Source organism: Plutella xylostella, chromosome 27 (genome assembly GCF_932276165.1).
Source record: "Plutella xylostella chromosome 27, ilPluXylo3.1, whole genome shotgun sequence".
Classification (NCBI taxonomy): Eukaryota; Metazoa; Arthropoda; class Insecta; order Lepidoptera; family Plutellidae; genus Plutella; species Plutella xylostella.
The window spans coordinates 5,513,995-5,527,207 of NC_064007.1; the positions used below are offsets into that span (position 1 = coordinate 5,513,995).

The 13,213-nt window shown below is 37.1% G+C and overlaps 1 protein-coding gene across 10 annotated transcripts in view; it reads left to right on the plus strand.

The window, feature by feature from the left end:
* LOC105382665 (nuclear factor 1 B-type) overlaps positions 1 to 12,096 on the plus strand; it is a 29,177-nt gene extending 17,081 nt beyond the window's left edge. The window contains exons 3-14 of one of the 10 annotated variants that reach the window (XM_048630857.1): positions 163 to 354; positions 863 to 1,070; positions 1,998 to 2,069; positions 3,137 to 3,232; positions 3,566 to 3,730; positions 4,408 to 4,515; positions 4,864 to 5,003; positions 7,690 to 7,798; positions 8,173 to 8,321; positions 8,760 to 8,902; positions 10,359 to 10,447; positions 10,823 to 12,096. In XM_048630857.1, the coding sequence (XP_048486814.1) occupies positions 163 to 354; positions 863 to 1,070; positions 1,998 to 2,069; positions 3,137 to 3,232; positions 3,566 to 3,730; positions 4,408 to 4,515; positions 4,864 to 5,003; positions 7,690 to 7,798; positions 8,173 to 8,321; positions 8,760 to 8,902; positions 10,359 to 10,447; positions 10,823 to 10,956 (1,605 nt within the window). In that variant the 3' untranslated portion in view covers positions 10,957 to 12,096. The remainder of the gene's footprint in view (positions 1 to 162; positions 355 to 862; positions 1,071 to 1,997; positions 2,070 to 3,136; positions 3,233 to 3,565; positions 3,731 to 4,407; positions 4,516 to 4,863; positions 5,004 to 7,689; positions 7,799 to 8,172; positions 8,322 to 8,759; positions 8,903 to 10,358; positions 10,448 to 10,822) is intronic. The other 9 variants (XM_048630858.1, XM_048630860.1, XM_048630859.1 and 6 more) reach the window with 9 other exon arrangements.
* Positions 12,097 to 13,213: the final 1,117 nt, after the last annotated feature.

Below are 13,213 nucleotides of genomic sequence, written 5' to 3' on the forward strand. Positions count from 1 at the left end.
TGACAATGTTTTTAACGATGAAACATAAATTATTCCTATTTACATGTATATTTTTCAAAAAGAGTATAATTCACGATCATACGCATTAAAATAAAATATTTTCACCATCTTACGCACTTACATAACATCTTTAACTAACGCCAACTTTCCCAACCATTCCAGAACGAAAAGGCAGAAGTGAAGCAGAAATGGGCGTCCCGGTTGCTGGGCAAGCTACGGAAGGACATAACCCAGGACTGTCGAGAGGACTTCGTGCTCAGCATCACCGGCAAGAGACCTGCCGTGTGTGTGCTGTCGAATCCGGACCAGAAGGGCAAGATGCGGAGGATAGACTGCTTGAGGCAGGCTGATAAGGTAATGGATTAGGAAACAGTATAATAGATTTAATGACTTTATTGCCGAGTTTAAGAAAGGATCTATAAGATAATGTCGCATTAAATCTATGTCTGTCACTGCAAAGTCTCTGTCCGTATAGGTACTGTCAAAGCAAGGTCCTATCTGATTGTTGGCCTGATCCTGAATTGATGATGACGTCTAGTTATAAGCAATGCTTGATTAATTGAGTAATATAATTAATAATTTACAGTCTACTAAAGTTATTTTGATTTCCACTACCGTACCACCAACCACCAACAAATTAGCTATTAAAAATCGATGTTGATTAAGAATTGTTAATTGCTAATGTTCGGTGGTGGTAACCCCACAGTAAAGTCAAGTACCTTAACATTGCCAAAAAAAATTGTTTATTTATAAACATGCAAAGCAACTATCCGATAAGCTCTAAAAAGTCACTACTGAAATTAGAGCTGATGTATCCAGCAGCAAACCAGTAATACACTAAAAACGAACCTCTCAATTCCAGGTGTGGAGGCTAGACCTAGTAATGGTGATACTGTTCAAAGCGATACCGCTGGAAAGCACGGACGGTGAACGGCTGGAGAAACACCCAGAATGCACCCAGCCAGGCCTCTGCGTCAACCCCTACCACATCAACGTCTCTGTCAGAGAGCTGGACCTTTACTTAGCCAACTTCATCAACAGCTACGGTAATGGGAGCGACGGTCTGCCAGGTCTCGCTACAGTTTAACCTTTTCATTATTAGCTTTATTACTATTGTCTGGTTCAAATACTTTGGGATTTTGTTTGGTTTATTTTATATTAATAACTATATCATCAGCAATAGCAGCGGCAATTTTTTGGGGACATTTTATATTTAGACTTTGTTTTAGTAAAACCAAAGTATTTTAATTAGATACGTATTTATTAAAGATGCGAGTCCTTCATACATTTACTAAAAGCCGTCCTCAAAATCATCAACTAGGTAGTTAAACTTAATGATTAGTTGCTTACTTAAGAAAAAAAACCACTCTTCTGTCAGTAAAAACATGTAAAAATAAAGACGATCAGTATTTTTTTAATTAACATTACGTAGACAGTCAAAATGAGTTGTGATTATAGTCATTGTATAATATTGATAACTCATTACAACTTTCAATATAAATTAAAGCAATGTACAGAATACTTGCATCTTTAATTTTTTACAAATTTAATTTATGAATAGCATACTAACTTTTGTGTCATCTTAGTAACATCATTAGAATACCTATACATTTATTATATTAATATTATTTACTACGTATTTAGTTTTGCTCTCTTGATTTTATTATATGAAAGGTTTATTGATAGTCTAAATCGTTATCATACTAAGGTGAGATAATGTTTAAAGAAAATAAGCTATTAAAACTAGCTTTCGAGTATCTAATATTTCTAAAGGTATTTTTGAGAATAGAGGTAAAATTATATTTTCTCCGATTGCTTTGTCGCAGTCTTTACTTGCAATGACTAACAAGTTTATCCTTAGTATTTCTACCAAACTTATTTCATAAACGCCTGAAATGTTATTGATGTTATTTCTATCGAAGACATCAAAAACAACATCTTCAAACCTAACCATTTCAAAGTCCAGTGAAGTAATAACCCCGAGTGTGATGTTTCAGATATCCTAAGTGGTTCTCTATCTCCACACACCCCTCGAGACAAAGAGAACGAACACGAAGGCAAGAGCAAAGGTAACGGTCACGATGTGATCGTATCGGTGTCGTGTCGTGTCGTTGTGTCTTCCTGTTGTGCTTTGGATTCATTTGAAAGTAGACAAGTTCATAATAGAAACGCTAGAAAGAAAAACAAAAAAAGTTTTAATTGATTTGGAATATGTAATGCTGTATTAGAGTCGATGGTGCTGATGATGTTAAGATATAAAATGATGTAAAACATAGTAAAGAATAATATGATAGTAACCAAGACATTGATGTATAAGGTAGATTAGATTATAAAGTTCCAAAGCAACAACAAGGAATACACAACATAAAAGTTTTTTTGATTGGTGTCGCACAAAACACGTTTTGATCAATATCTCTTGTACGTTTTACATTAGCATTTGTGCATATTTGAAATTTTTTGAACATTTAATCCCTCTCATTGGCTTTGTGTATGCACTTACACCTTTTAATGCTTTCAATGGATTTTCCAAATTTATTTGGGGTTGTCACGAATTGAATTGTTTGAAGACTGCCCGTTTGTTTTTGAACTATATTTTTTTTGGTATTCGTAGTCGGTGTTCTTTCTCTTTCACTCTTTTTCTCTCTTTCTTCGTTGATGCTGTTTTGTTTATGGTTTTCCTATGATAACTCACGTTTTATGACCGTTAAAACAGCATTGACAGTCTGTGACCTGTATTTACTTCAGCATAACAAACTGGATGTGCGAAAGTAAATCGAATCACTTAATTTCCTGTTGTCTTGATGTTGTAGCTTGTGTTATCATGCCATCCCTGTAATTAGATTTCTATTGGTGCCCAAGGATGACGCCCTTGGTTGAATGGAAATTAGGCAGATATAAATAACAAAATATAACGTGAAAAATTATAATTATACCAATTTTATACCTATAGAATTTAACGCCTTTAAACCAACACTGTGACTAAAGTGGTCACATATAAAGTATTTAGCTTTAGAGTCTCCTCTATGAAACCTAGAGCGTCTTAACCCTAACTCACCGTAGCCTCCATAGTTTGTTTACAGAGATGACATGATAGTGTAGTCATTTGCTGCTGTAACGTCTGAAATGCTCGTTTCAGGCTACAGTCACAATCCGTACAACGGTGTAATTTGCAACGATATTATTTTAGCAACTGGAGTCTTCTCTTCGAAGGAACTATGGAAGTTGTCGAAAGGTACGTTTCTTCGCTGTTTAACTCATTTTCATATTAATAATCTGTTTTCGCCCTCATGTGTTCTTTTCTGACTTCAGCAAAACATGTTTGGCGCATCTGGCTTACTGATTGGCAAACTAACTATCACTGCACTGTTTATTGCCTTTTGGTCAGACTGTTACTGTAGAGCATTCCTTTCATTTCCTTCTAAATCTTAATGTCTTAGTTTTAATACAAATGATTCTGTTTCTCTTCATTCAACTTATTACAACATTTCCATTCCTTTAAAAAAAACATCATCAAAATAATATCCATCATCATCAATCGCCCAGTTTAACCTGGTTCTTCTTCCAGCGTCAATTCTTCAAGAGACCGGGTCAGAGTCCCCTGGTGGGTCGGGAGGTGGCATCAAGCTGGAGTCAGGGTACTACTGCGGGTACAACAGTCCAGCCCCACCGCCCTTCGAGCCCCCTCCTGAGCGGGCCACCCCCTCGACCATGCTCGTCGGACAGTGCTTTAGTAAGTTTTGGTGAAGGACTGTTAAAAAAGAAAGAATTAAAAAGCTATTGTATCTCGCGATATTGTTGCCTTGGGTTATGGAAGATTTTAAGGTGAATTTAGAGATTTATCGGAATTTTTATCTATGTTCCTAAGTCAGCAACTATGTAAAACGGCAATCAGTTTCCTCAAAAAAAAATTATGAAAAAACCCACTACACAGTTCGACTAAAAGTTAATTTTAAAGCTTTTCGCACTCCATTGAATTCGTCACAGGTAGTCATGGTCATGTCAATCACCCTTTGACGTTGTTAGTCATGAATATGCACGACGCATGCTAATCTAGATCCAAATTAGGTAGCCTTGACTTCAATAGAATTCTTTGTTAACAATGAAAATGGTGATTCATTACTTTTTACCACGACGTATCCTTTGAATTCGATTGAGTATAAATTTTTTGATAGTGTTCTATATTTAGTATTTCAGTGTCCAAAATTTAAACACTCTACAAAATTGAATTTTTGTTACTATGTTGTTATCAATCTTTACGCGAGCGTTTTGGTTTACTACTAAGAATTGTGTCTTTGTCATCAATTGTACTTTTAACTTATCTTTTAATGGTTAATGTTGTTACTTTGTTGTTGCCTTGAAAATGTTTCAAAATCAAAATCAAAATCAAAATCAAATTCTTATTTGCAGGTATTCCCCACAGTTCAGCAGGTCTAAGTGCAGCTCAGTCTCCGCTGGTGCCGTCTAATACGATATTCTACCAACACGCGCCGCCGCCCACCGACACGCATCCTACAGGTAAACAGTTATCATTTAGAAGTTAGTTAGTTTCATCTTCATCATTGACAACCCTTTCATCAATACATTATTTGACAAATAGAGCTAGTTCTAAACGTTCACTTTTATTTGTGGCCAATTAAACATTCCATAATTCTTGAGAATCGAATAAAGTCAAACAACTTAATCTGGTTGTAACCACGTTGTAACCATTTGCCTTCCAACATAAAGTATATCTGAATTTTTTAAACAACAAAAAAACATACGAATATAATATTTCAAACCTGTCAAAATCACCATTCATTATTCACCACCATCATCACCTCCAATGTCTGTGATTGCGAACAAAGTGAAAATCGTCTCATGAAGAATGTTACTATCTGTCGACAGCGGCCGAGCAGCTGTCCAGCCAGCACTCCGGTGCTAAGTACGACTCCAACCCTCAGGATTCTCTTGGGGACTTTGTCACGTTTGTGTGCGACCCGCCTAATGATGTTCAGCAGCTGCAGGTAATGTCTTGTCCACCAGGGATAGTCTTCATGAAAATTCATAATTATGCTCACTACTGTACCTAATCTCCGAAGGGGTAGTCATAGATGACTAGTCACCGGCTTCCCGCTGTACATTTTTACTCAAGTGATAGTCCGCGAGCCGTATCGCAGTTTTTGAATGAGAACATTCTCCGTGAAAAAGGAATAAATTTAAAGAGTGTAGGGAGAGGGGGGCTAGTTGTAACATTTTTTGGTTTCTTGGCTATGAAAACTTACTTGTTTAGTATTCAGGAAATCTATCAATACTATTCCAATTAACAACTATCCATCTATCAATTTCAAAGATAATTATAATCAAAACTGTCAAGGCTTTTTGTAAAAACGCTTTTGAAAAAAAAGTGGCGGGTGTTTTACATTTTTTTAAGATTTATTTGACATAAAAAGACTTCACACACTTAACAGGTTTTAAATGTTCAAGTAATCAAGCAATCCAAAGTACCTAAATGTTAAAGCAAGTAAGCAAGTACTAAGATATTTTAGCTTCTTCTTCCTCTTGAAAAACCAATCTGGGTTTGATATAGCCAACTGATAAAGAATTGTTACTTTTCTTCTTTTTCACATATCTATATGAAAATGCATGACATAAATTAAAAGTTTTTGCGGCTTTTCGTACACTGATTTTTCTAAGACTTCAGCAGAGGCCAATTCGTAAACATCTTAACTTTGGGTAGCACGTGTAGATTTTCTTTAGTAGTGTATCATTCTAAAATAAAAATTAAGGAAGTTAAACGAAGAAGTATTCAAAATACTAAAAGAATAAATTTTTAGTACCTACGGACGCGACATTTCATAACTAAGAAATACATAAGGGGGTAAGTTATAACATGTTACAACTAGCCCCGTAAAACTGTTACAACATACCCCATAGGACAGGTTTTTAAAATAATATTTAAAAAAAATAAACCGCTTATTTGTTGTAAGATTAAAATGAATTATAATGAAACTAAACAAATTCTAAATGTATTTTTGTTAAACAAAAACTGCTAAACAATATGAATTTTATGCTAGTCAATTTCGTATAAACAAAAAAAAGTCCGAAACCTGGCTTTTTCGGAGCGCCTGCACAGCACCGCTTCCTGCGCGTGTTTTGAAACTATACAAGGCCAGAACGCACCCATAGTGTACTAGCACTGTATAGTTTCAAGTGAAAAAAATATATATTTTACTTGAAAATATACACGATTTGTGCGTACTAATCGCGTATACTTTCAAGTTGGGATTTACTGAATCGTACTTGAAAATATACATTGCTATTACGCATATTGCTTGATTGGCGTACTTGTCGCATATAATTTATACCTACATGCTGATTCTAATTTACTTAACTATTTCGGTAAATGTAAATGACTACAATTGACTTGTTCTGCCTGTCATACCTATAAAATGATAAGAAATGAAGATGAACAAGCTCTAATTTGATTGATAAATTGATATTTATAGCAATCATACTTGCAAGTAAGCATACCTACTAATATCTTATTATTTAAATGAATTAAGAGTAATACCTACTACATTCCTGAACGGATAAGACTAGCTAGATGACGCCGTCGGCAATATTAAAGTGCATTTAACAGCGCATCAAAATATTATTATAACCAACTAAAATAGTAAATTTTGATCAAATTTTAAATTAAATGGTTTTAAAAAATTAGGGTCATTTGGTGTTGACTTTTTGCTACTTGGACTTATTCATTGCTCGTGAGTGTAGTAGGTATTACCCTATAGACCTATTATAGACATATTTTTCATCAAGTTTTGAATTCACCGTAATTGTATTTTATTAATTGTTCTACACCCTCTCATGAGATAATTTTTACTATTAACAACAGTTCTACAGTTTAATATCAATTTACTTTTTAACTTACGGTGTAAACAAAAAACACGTTACGAAATTAATGCCTAGTGCGGAATGATGATGCAATGTTTAGAAAGCAATAGACTTATTTACTATTTCGCATGAAAGAAAGAGAGAGCAACAATTCAAAAGGGCTACCTGGTAACTAATCACGTATAGTTTCAAGTGCTCGCATTGCCGCTTGGCGCTTGAAAATATACACGATTAGTACGCAGTGGTAACTGCTGCAGTATATTTTCAAGCCATAATTTTGGCCCAACTTACTTGAAAATATACGCGATTAGTGCGTAATGGCCTTGTATACTTTCAAGTAAATCATGGCACCATTTTAATTTGAAAATATATGCGAGCAGTCCCAACCTCTGCGTTCTGGCCTTGTATAGTTTCAAAACACGCGCTTCCTGCGCCGTCCGGCGGGATGCTTACCACGCTTATATGATACATTGCGTATAAAGTAGTACATTGGATTGAAAATAAAATTAATATTCTTCTATTATGTAGGTAAAAAATGCTTGTTACTACGAGTACTTACCCCTGTTACAACTAGCCCCCCGCTCCCTGTAGCGTCTGTAGCCCTACAGTATGAAAAACAATATCGAAAAATATTGAAAATTAGAACATTAGCTTCTATTTTACGTTATACACTACTTCTACTGCACCAACTGATGTATCTTCTATCTATGTTTTTGGTCCGTCTGGAATTTGTGAACGTAAAAAAAATGGTGTTAGGCAAGATTATATAAAATGTTTGCCGTAAAATTAATTATTCATAATCGATTATAATTCCAGGTGCACAGTCTCTCTCGAAGTCCAAAGCCTGCGTATTTCAGCAGTCCCATGTTGCCTCCACCCCCACTTCCCCCCATGGCGAGACCGGTCGCTATCATCAGATCTACTGGTAAGTTTTGATCTTGCCAGCTAATCATGGTTGAGAAACCAAATTATAACTCTAATCCCCAAAACCCATCTATCATCAAAGATTTAGGCCGACCTCTTGATACCACATATTTTGTTATCCCAGCGAGTGAGATGGTCAATAGCTGCACAAAATGGTCCTTCTTCTTCTTCAAGTCGCCGCACGGAACAATTCTCTAGTGCTCAGCTGGAACCACTGGCGTAGATTTTGCAGCCATCATGTCATTGGTCGCCCAGGCCTCCTCCTGCCTTGTATTTTCCCCTGGGTTATAACTTGGAGCAGTTCATATTTGGGGTTACGAATTATACAATGGTCCTAATACTGATCTTACCGTACAACATCTCTTATCATTCCAGCGAGCGAGATGGTGGGCAGCGGCGGCGGCTCCCCCTCGTCCCCTGGCGAGGGGCGCTCCCCTCCCGCCTCCCCCCGGCGCCGCTCCCCGCACTACCGCCCCGACTGCCCGATATCGCACTTCAACCACTTCCATACGCAGCCGTCGCCGGTGAGTCTTTTTCTGTTTTTGAATTACTATAGAGGTACAGGGGTGTTGAAAAAGTGGAGTGACTCAGATTTATCTCCTGTTCACTTAGTATATCAACCAATTTTATAAACCCTGTATAGTTGCATGGAATAGTAGGTTCAGTAAGAAATAGATAGCATGAAGGAGCCGAGGGTAAGGAGTGGTGAGGTCGTATATCAAGAAATAAATAGTGAAGCCTACGTACCGAGTCATCATCAACATTGGAAAGATTTATCACCATCATTCCAAAAAAATATCATGGGTTTCCTCTCTCCGTTATCTGTAAGGTTTTTGTCATAAGTAATCTACATTTTTGGCGTTGGCGGGTTGCAGACCTGTCGGAATTAGACAAGCTTTACAACAGCCACTTTGCCCCCAGAGATTATCTACAACTAACCTTCCTCTCGCCTCCTATTCCAGGTGTTCAGCTACGGCGTTGGCGTGAGCGGCAGCCTGACGGGCGTGTCCGGGGGTGGGGCGGTGTGCTCGGGGGGCGGGGGGGTGTCGCCGCCGGGAGGGCTCGGGCTGTATGCGCCGAGGGCACCGCCTAGAGCGCCTCCGAGGTATGAAGCTCTTCTTCTTAGCTTGACCAACACTACCCAGGTAGCACAAAATTGCTGCATAACCGCTGAACAAGTGCTGTTTAAAAATATCAATGCTGCATGCATGACGGTATTTAAATTGTCTGTATTAAATCTGAAAAAGCGCTATTTCAGCCAAAAAGAGCCATGGCTGAGAATAGGCTGTGGTTTACGTCAATAAAGGCTTAATTAAAGCGTAATAAACTCTTCAGAAAAGTTTCATTCTGGCTCTATAAAGGTGGAGTAGGGTTTGTCAACGTGGTGAAAAGGATTACTTATCTAGTCAGATTAGCTTTATTTATTCGCTGACTGCCCAGGTTGGGCAGCAGGTCTACAGTCATATGGTATAGTTTATACGATGATGGCCAAAGCTTCTTTCGTACGTGTCTGTATTAGTTTAGACCAATTGACAAATAGAAATACCCTCCGCCCTAATAGACCGATGGGTTTGGACAGGTAATAGTGATTGGATAATGAAAGCCGAAGACACTGTTCAATGTGGCAATGGAAGCTCTCCATGGGTGCCGACAGGGCCGGATTTAGAGGTCGAGAGGCCCCGGGGCAACAAAGGAGTGGGGGCCTCCTGGCCCCAAATTATTTTCCAAATAAAGTAGTAATTTTTAGGGTTCCGTAAATCTAATAGTTATAGTAGACTTATAGTTTCGCCATGTCTGTCCGTCCCTGGCTCGTTCTCCGCCGTGTCAGCACCGATTGCCACGAAAATTGGTAGAGATATGTAAAATGATAATCCAAAAATTGGTTTTTAAAATTATCGAAAAATAATTTTTTTTACCCCCTCTCCCATACAGTGAAAAGTTGATTCGAAAAAAAAAATTACTTACTCCATCGTGTGAGGTATTGTTAAAAAGGTATCTTTAAATATGTACAACAAAATCGTTGATGATTTCGCTGAAATCCAGTTCCCGGAGCAGTTTCAATACTCAGGAGAGAAAAGAAAAGCTTTGATAGACGATTTTGTCCCATCAAATTGGCAACTTTCATTCTATTGTACATAGATAGTCATGAACAGGCAAAGGGCTTTTGAAGGTAACAAGAAAAAGAAGGAAAACTCTCACTAGCCACTTGCATGCAAGGTAAAAGGGCAAAGAAAAAAAAATTTATGCGAAAACAGCGTAATTTTTTTTACTAGTGTTTTTAAGTTGGTAATTTTTCTCGAAGTCTCTATTGTGGAGGCCCCGGGGCGGTTGCCCCGGTTGCCCTCCCCTAAATCCGGCCCTGGGTGCCGATAATATGGTGAAAACAGGATTCATAATATAATGTTGTCCTATCGCCTACTCTTACGTACCCATCTAGGTACTACACGTTCAACATTTAAAAAGTTTTGCGTTTAGGATTTCCTGCTCAGCGACAAGATTGATTTGAATATGAATGACCTAAGTTCTCATTCTCATACCTAATTTTATGTACCTAATTTCAGATGGAACGCCCCATTCCCTACCTTGGAAGAAGAGTTCAACATCATGACGGCACCAGCGGGCGCTGACCACGTCGTGCTGTTAGACGATGGTAACTAATATACTTACAACATACCTACGTACTGGCACTAATATGATATTTGGTATAATGAGAGCCCGATATCCATCGAATGAAGGATGGATCGTTGGGCTTGTTTTAAACGCGTTGTACCTTTGTATACTTGTAATAATTTCTGACTGTGTCGGATAGAGTTCATACTAATTCGCGCCCGACATGGATCACGCAAAAACATCTTATTATAATTAGTACCTATGACAGATGTCTTCGGAAATATAGGAAATGACAAACCCGCTAAGTAAATTACCCAGAATAATTACGCTAAATGAAGAAGTTTTCACCACCTTCCCAAGAGCACAACAATCTCAATACCTCGGCTCCGTAACACTTCACCTCTTTTCATTCCAGAGCGCTTCTTCCAATCCAACGTGATAACGTCCGAGCCGACAGCCATGGACACGGCAGCCTCAGTCGGAGCCCCCGTGGGCGTGGACGAGGACCTGGCCCCCGACAAGCCGGCCCCCGACCTGCGCTCGCCGTGATCCCACGCTCCGGGCGCGCCGCGTGACGTCACCGCCCCCCACGCCACCTCCGTCGTGCGTTGGACCCCCGCGCCCCCGCCGCACTGGCGACCCGTCACGCACAGGACTCTTTGATCCGCTGGCGCCCTGGTACTTTTCAGGCGTGTTTATTGTATAATGTACATAGTTAATGTTACAAATACAACGAGATTACGCAACGGGTTTGATTGTATTCGCTGAATGCCGGTTTTGTAGGTACTTCCGTGCGTCGTGGCCTTGTCGCCGCGATGGGTTTTTAGCGCCATCTAGCGGAAGTTTGTCGAACTGTTTAAACGTTTGGTACAAAATAAGCGATAACGGAATGCAATAATTCGGAGATTAAAACTTAAATAAGCTATGAATAGTAAAACAAAACAACATTATATTCTAATATTTTTATAGGGTATAAAACGTATGTTATGATCAAGCCTTCCAGTAATTTAGTGAAATTATAAAAATCGTTACGAAAGGTTGCAGCTTGATGCTATTGTTTTGCTGTCTGACAGTGTAGGTGACAGGTGACGAAAGCTGAAAACAGAAACCAATGCTTCCAAATATACATGCGTTAAAGTTTTTTAAAAGGATCGTCGAAAGTGTGATATTATAAGTTGTTTTTGTTTTATTCATTGTTGTGTGTTTGTAATGAATTAGAGTAAGAGAGAGCATCTGTATTAGAATACATTTTTATTTATTGATTAAAGTATAAATTTGAGAAAGACGAGCCTTGCTTAAGAATTAGTTTAGTTATATATTAGTAGCGAGGTTTAGACCCTTAGTTTCGTTCTTTGGATTCGATTTTTCAGGAGAGTTGACTGTTTTAATAGTCCTTATTATTCGTAATATAATAATATGAAGAAAAAAATGGTTTTAAGTCGAATTTAAAGAACTAAGCGAGGCAGTAGTGATTGATAAATGTCGAGGGACATTTTATAGGTGCCTTTCATGAAAAAACTATAATAATAATATATTATATAAATTAGGGATTTGTATATTGTAGCGTTCTTTTTAATACAATCCATCCGCTCATATTTGTACACTGAGAGATTCATAATTACCATTAAATATTTAAATTGTTTTCGTATGTGAATTATTACTGAAACACCTCACGGTAAATTATAGAAGAAGATGGTAGAAGATGTTCATTTCGTGTATTTGAAGTCATCAAGTTATTCACAGGCAATAAGAACTTCAGTTGTTAAGTATATACATTATTACTTTATTAATTAGGGTCCTATTATTTAACATCAAAGGGATATTTCAATACTCTTTAAATTATACGAGATTTCGAGTTTATTTTCTTATGTTTACATTGTTCATTGTTTGCAAACTAGTGGCCATACGAGAAAAAGCTAGTCATTAGAATTACAATGTAAATTAATATTTAATAAAAAAATATTTACATTTATCCCCTTACGTTTTATAGTAAAGGGGTGGTACTAAATTGTGGCCAAATTACAATTAATGAAATCCAAAAAATATAAATATCGTTTTAATAGTTTAGATACGTAAGAATGGTAAACTTAAGTGAACTTAACACCAATTAATTAAAGAATAATAAGAGTAGGGATGCAATCAGGATAAATATTTGGGTTCATTACTGGGCTTCAGATAGCAATACCGTAGATAATTATTTAAGATTTTTAATTTATGTAGGTTTCATTGATTGCGGCATTTGGCTTAAATTTAATTTTATAACGCCAAGCTAGATATGGTATGGTTCCGTAATTTAAAAGTTAAAATTAGAATCATTAATAGTATGGTAGGGAAACGTATAGCAATAACAGAGCAATAAATTAAATTAAATATGAAAAAATATAACAATAATATATAAACAGCTTTAGTGGAGCTAGATATTTGTACTGTGACTAGCAATAGTTCGATCCTTAAATTCGGAAGTTGCCGATATTTTTTCATGTCGATTATTGGACAGACTGGTTTATAAATTATTATAGTACGAGTATTAACTACAGTATACTATATCATAACAACTAAAAGGTTCAGTATGATACAATTAAAAATAAACCTTCAGAATATACAAAAGATGTTATTTTCCCAAGCGAGAAAAATTGAGGCGTTGGTTGTTGGTTTATTCTTTAATTAGTATCTAATTCGTACCTATTTTGAATACTCAAATTAAGTCAGCTAACGTAGTACGACTAGACATACAACACAAAATGGCGGAAGATTAGTCAATTGCTAGCAATAAATTAGATGATAAATTAAAGCAGATAGACAAAAT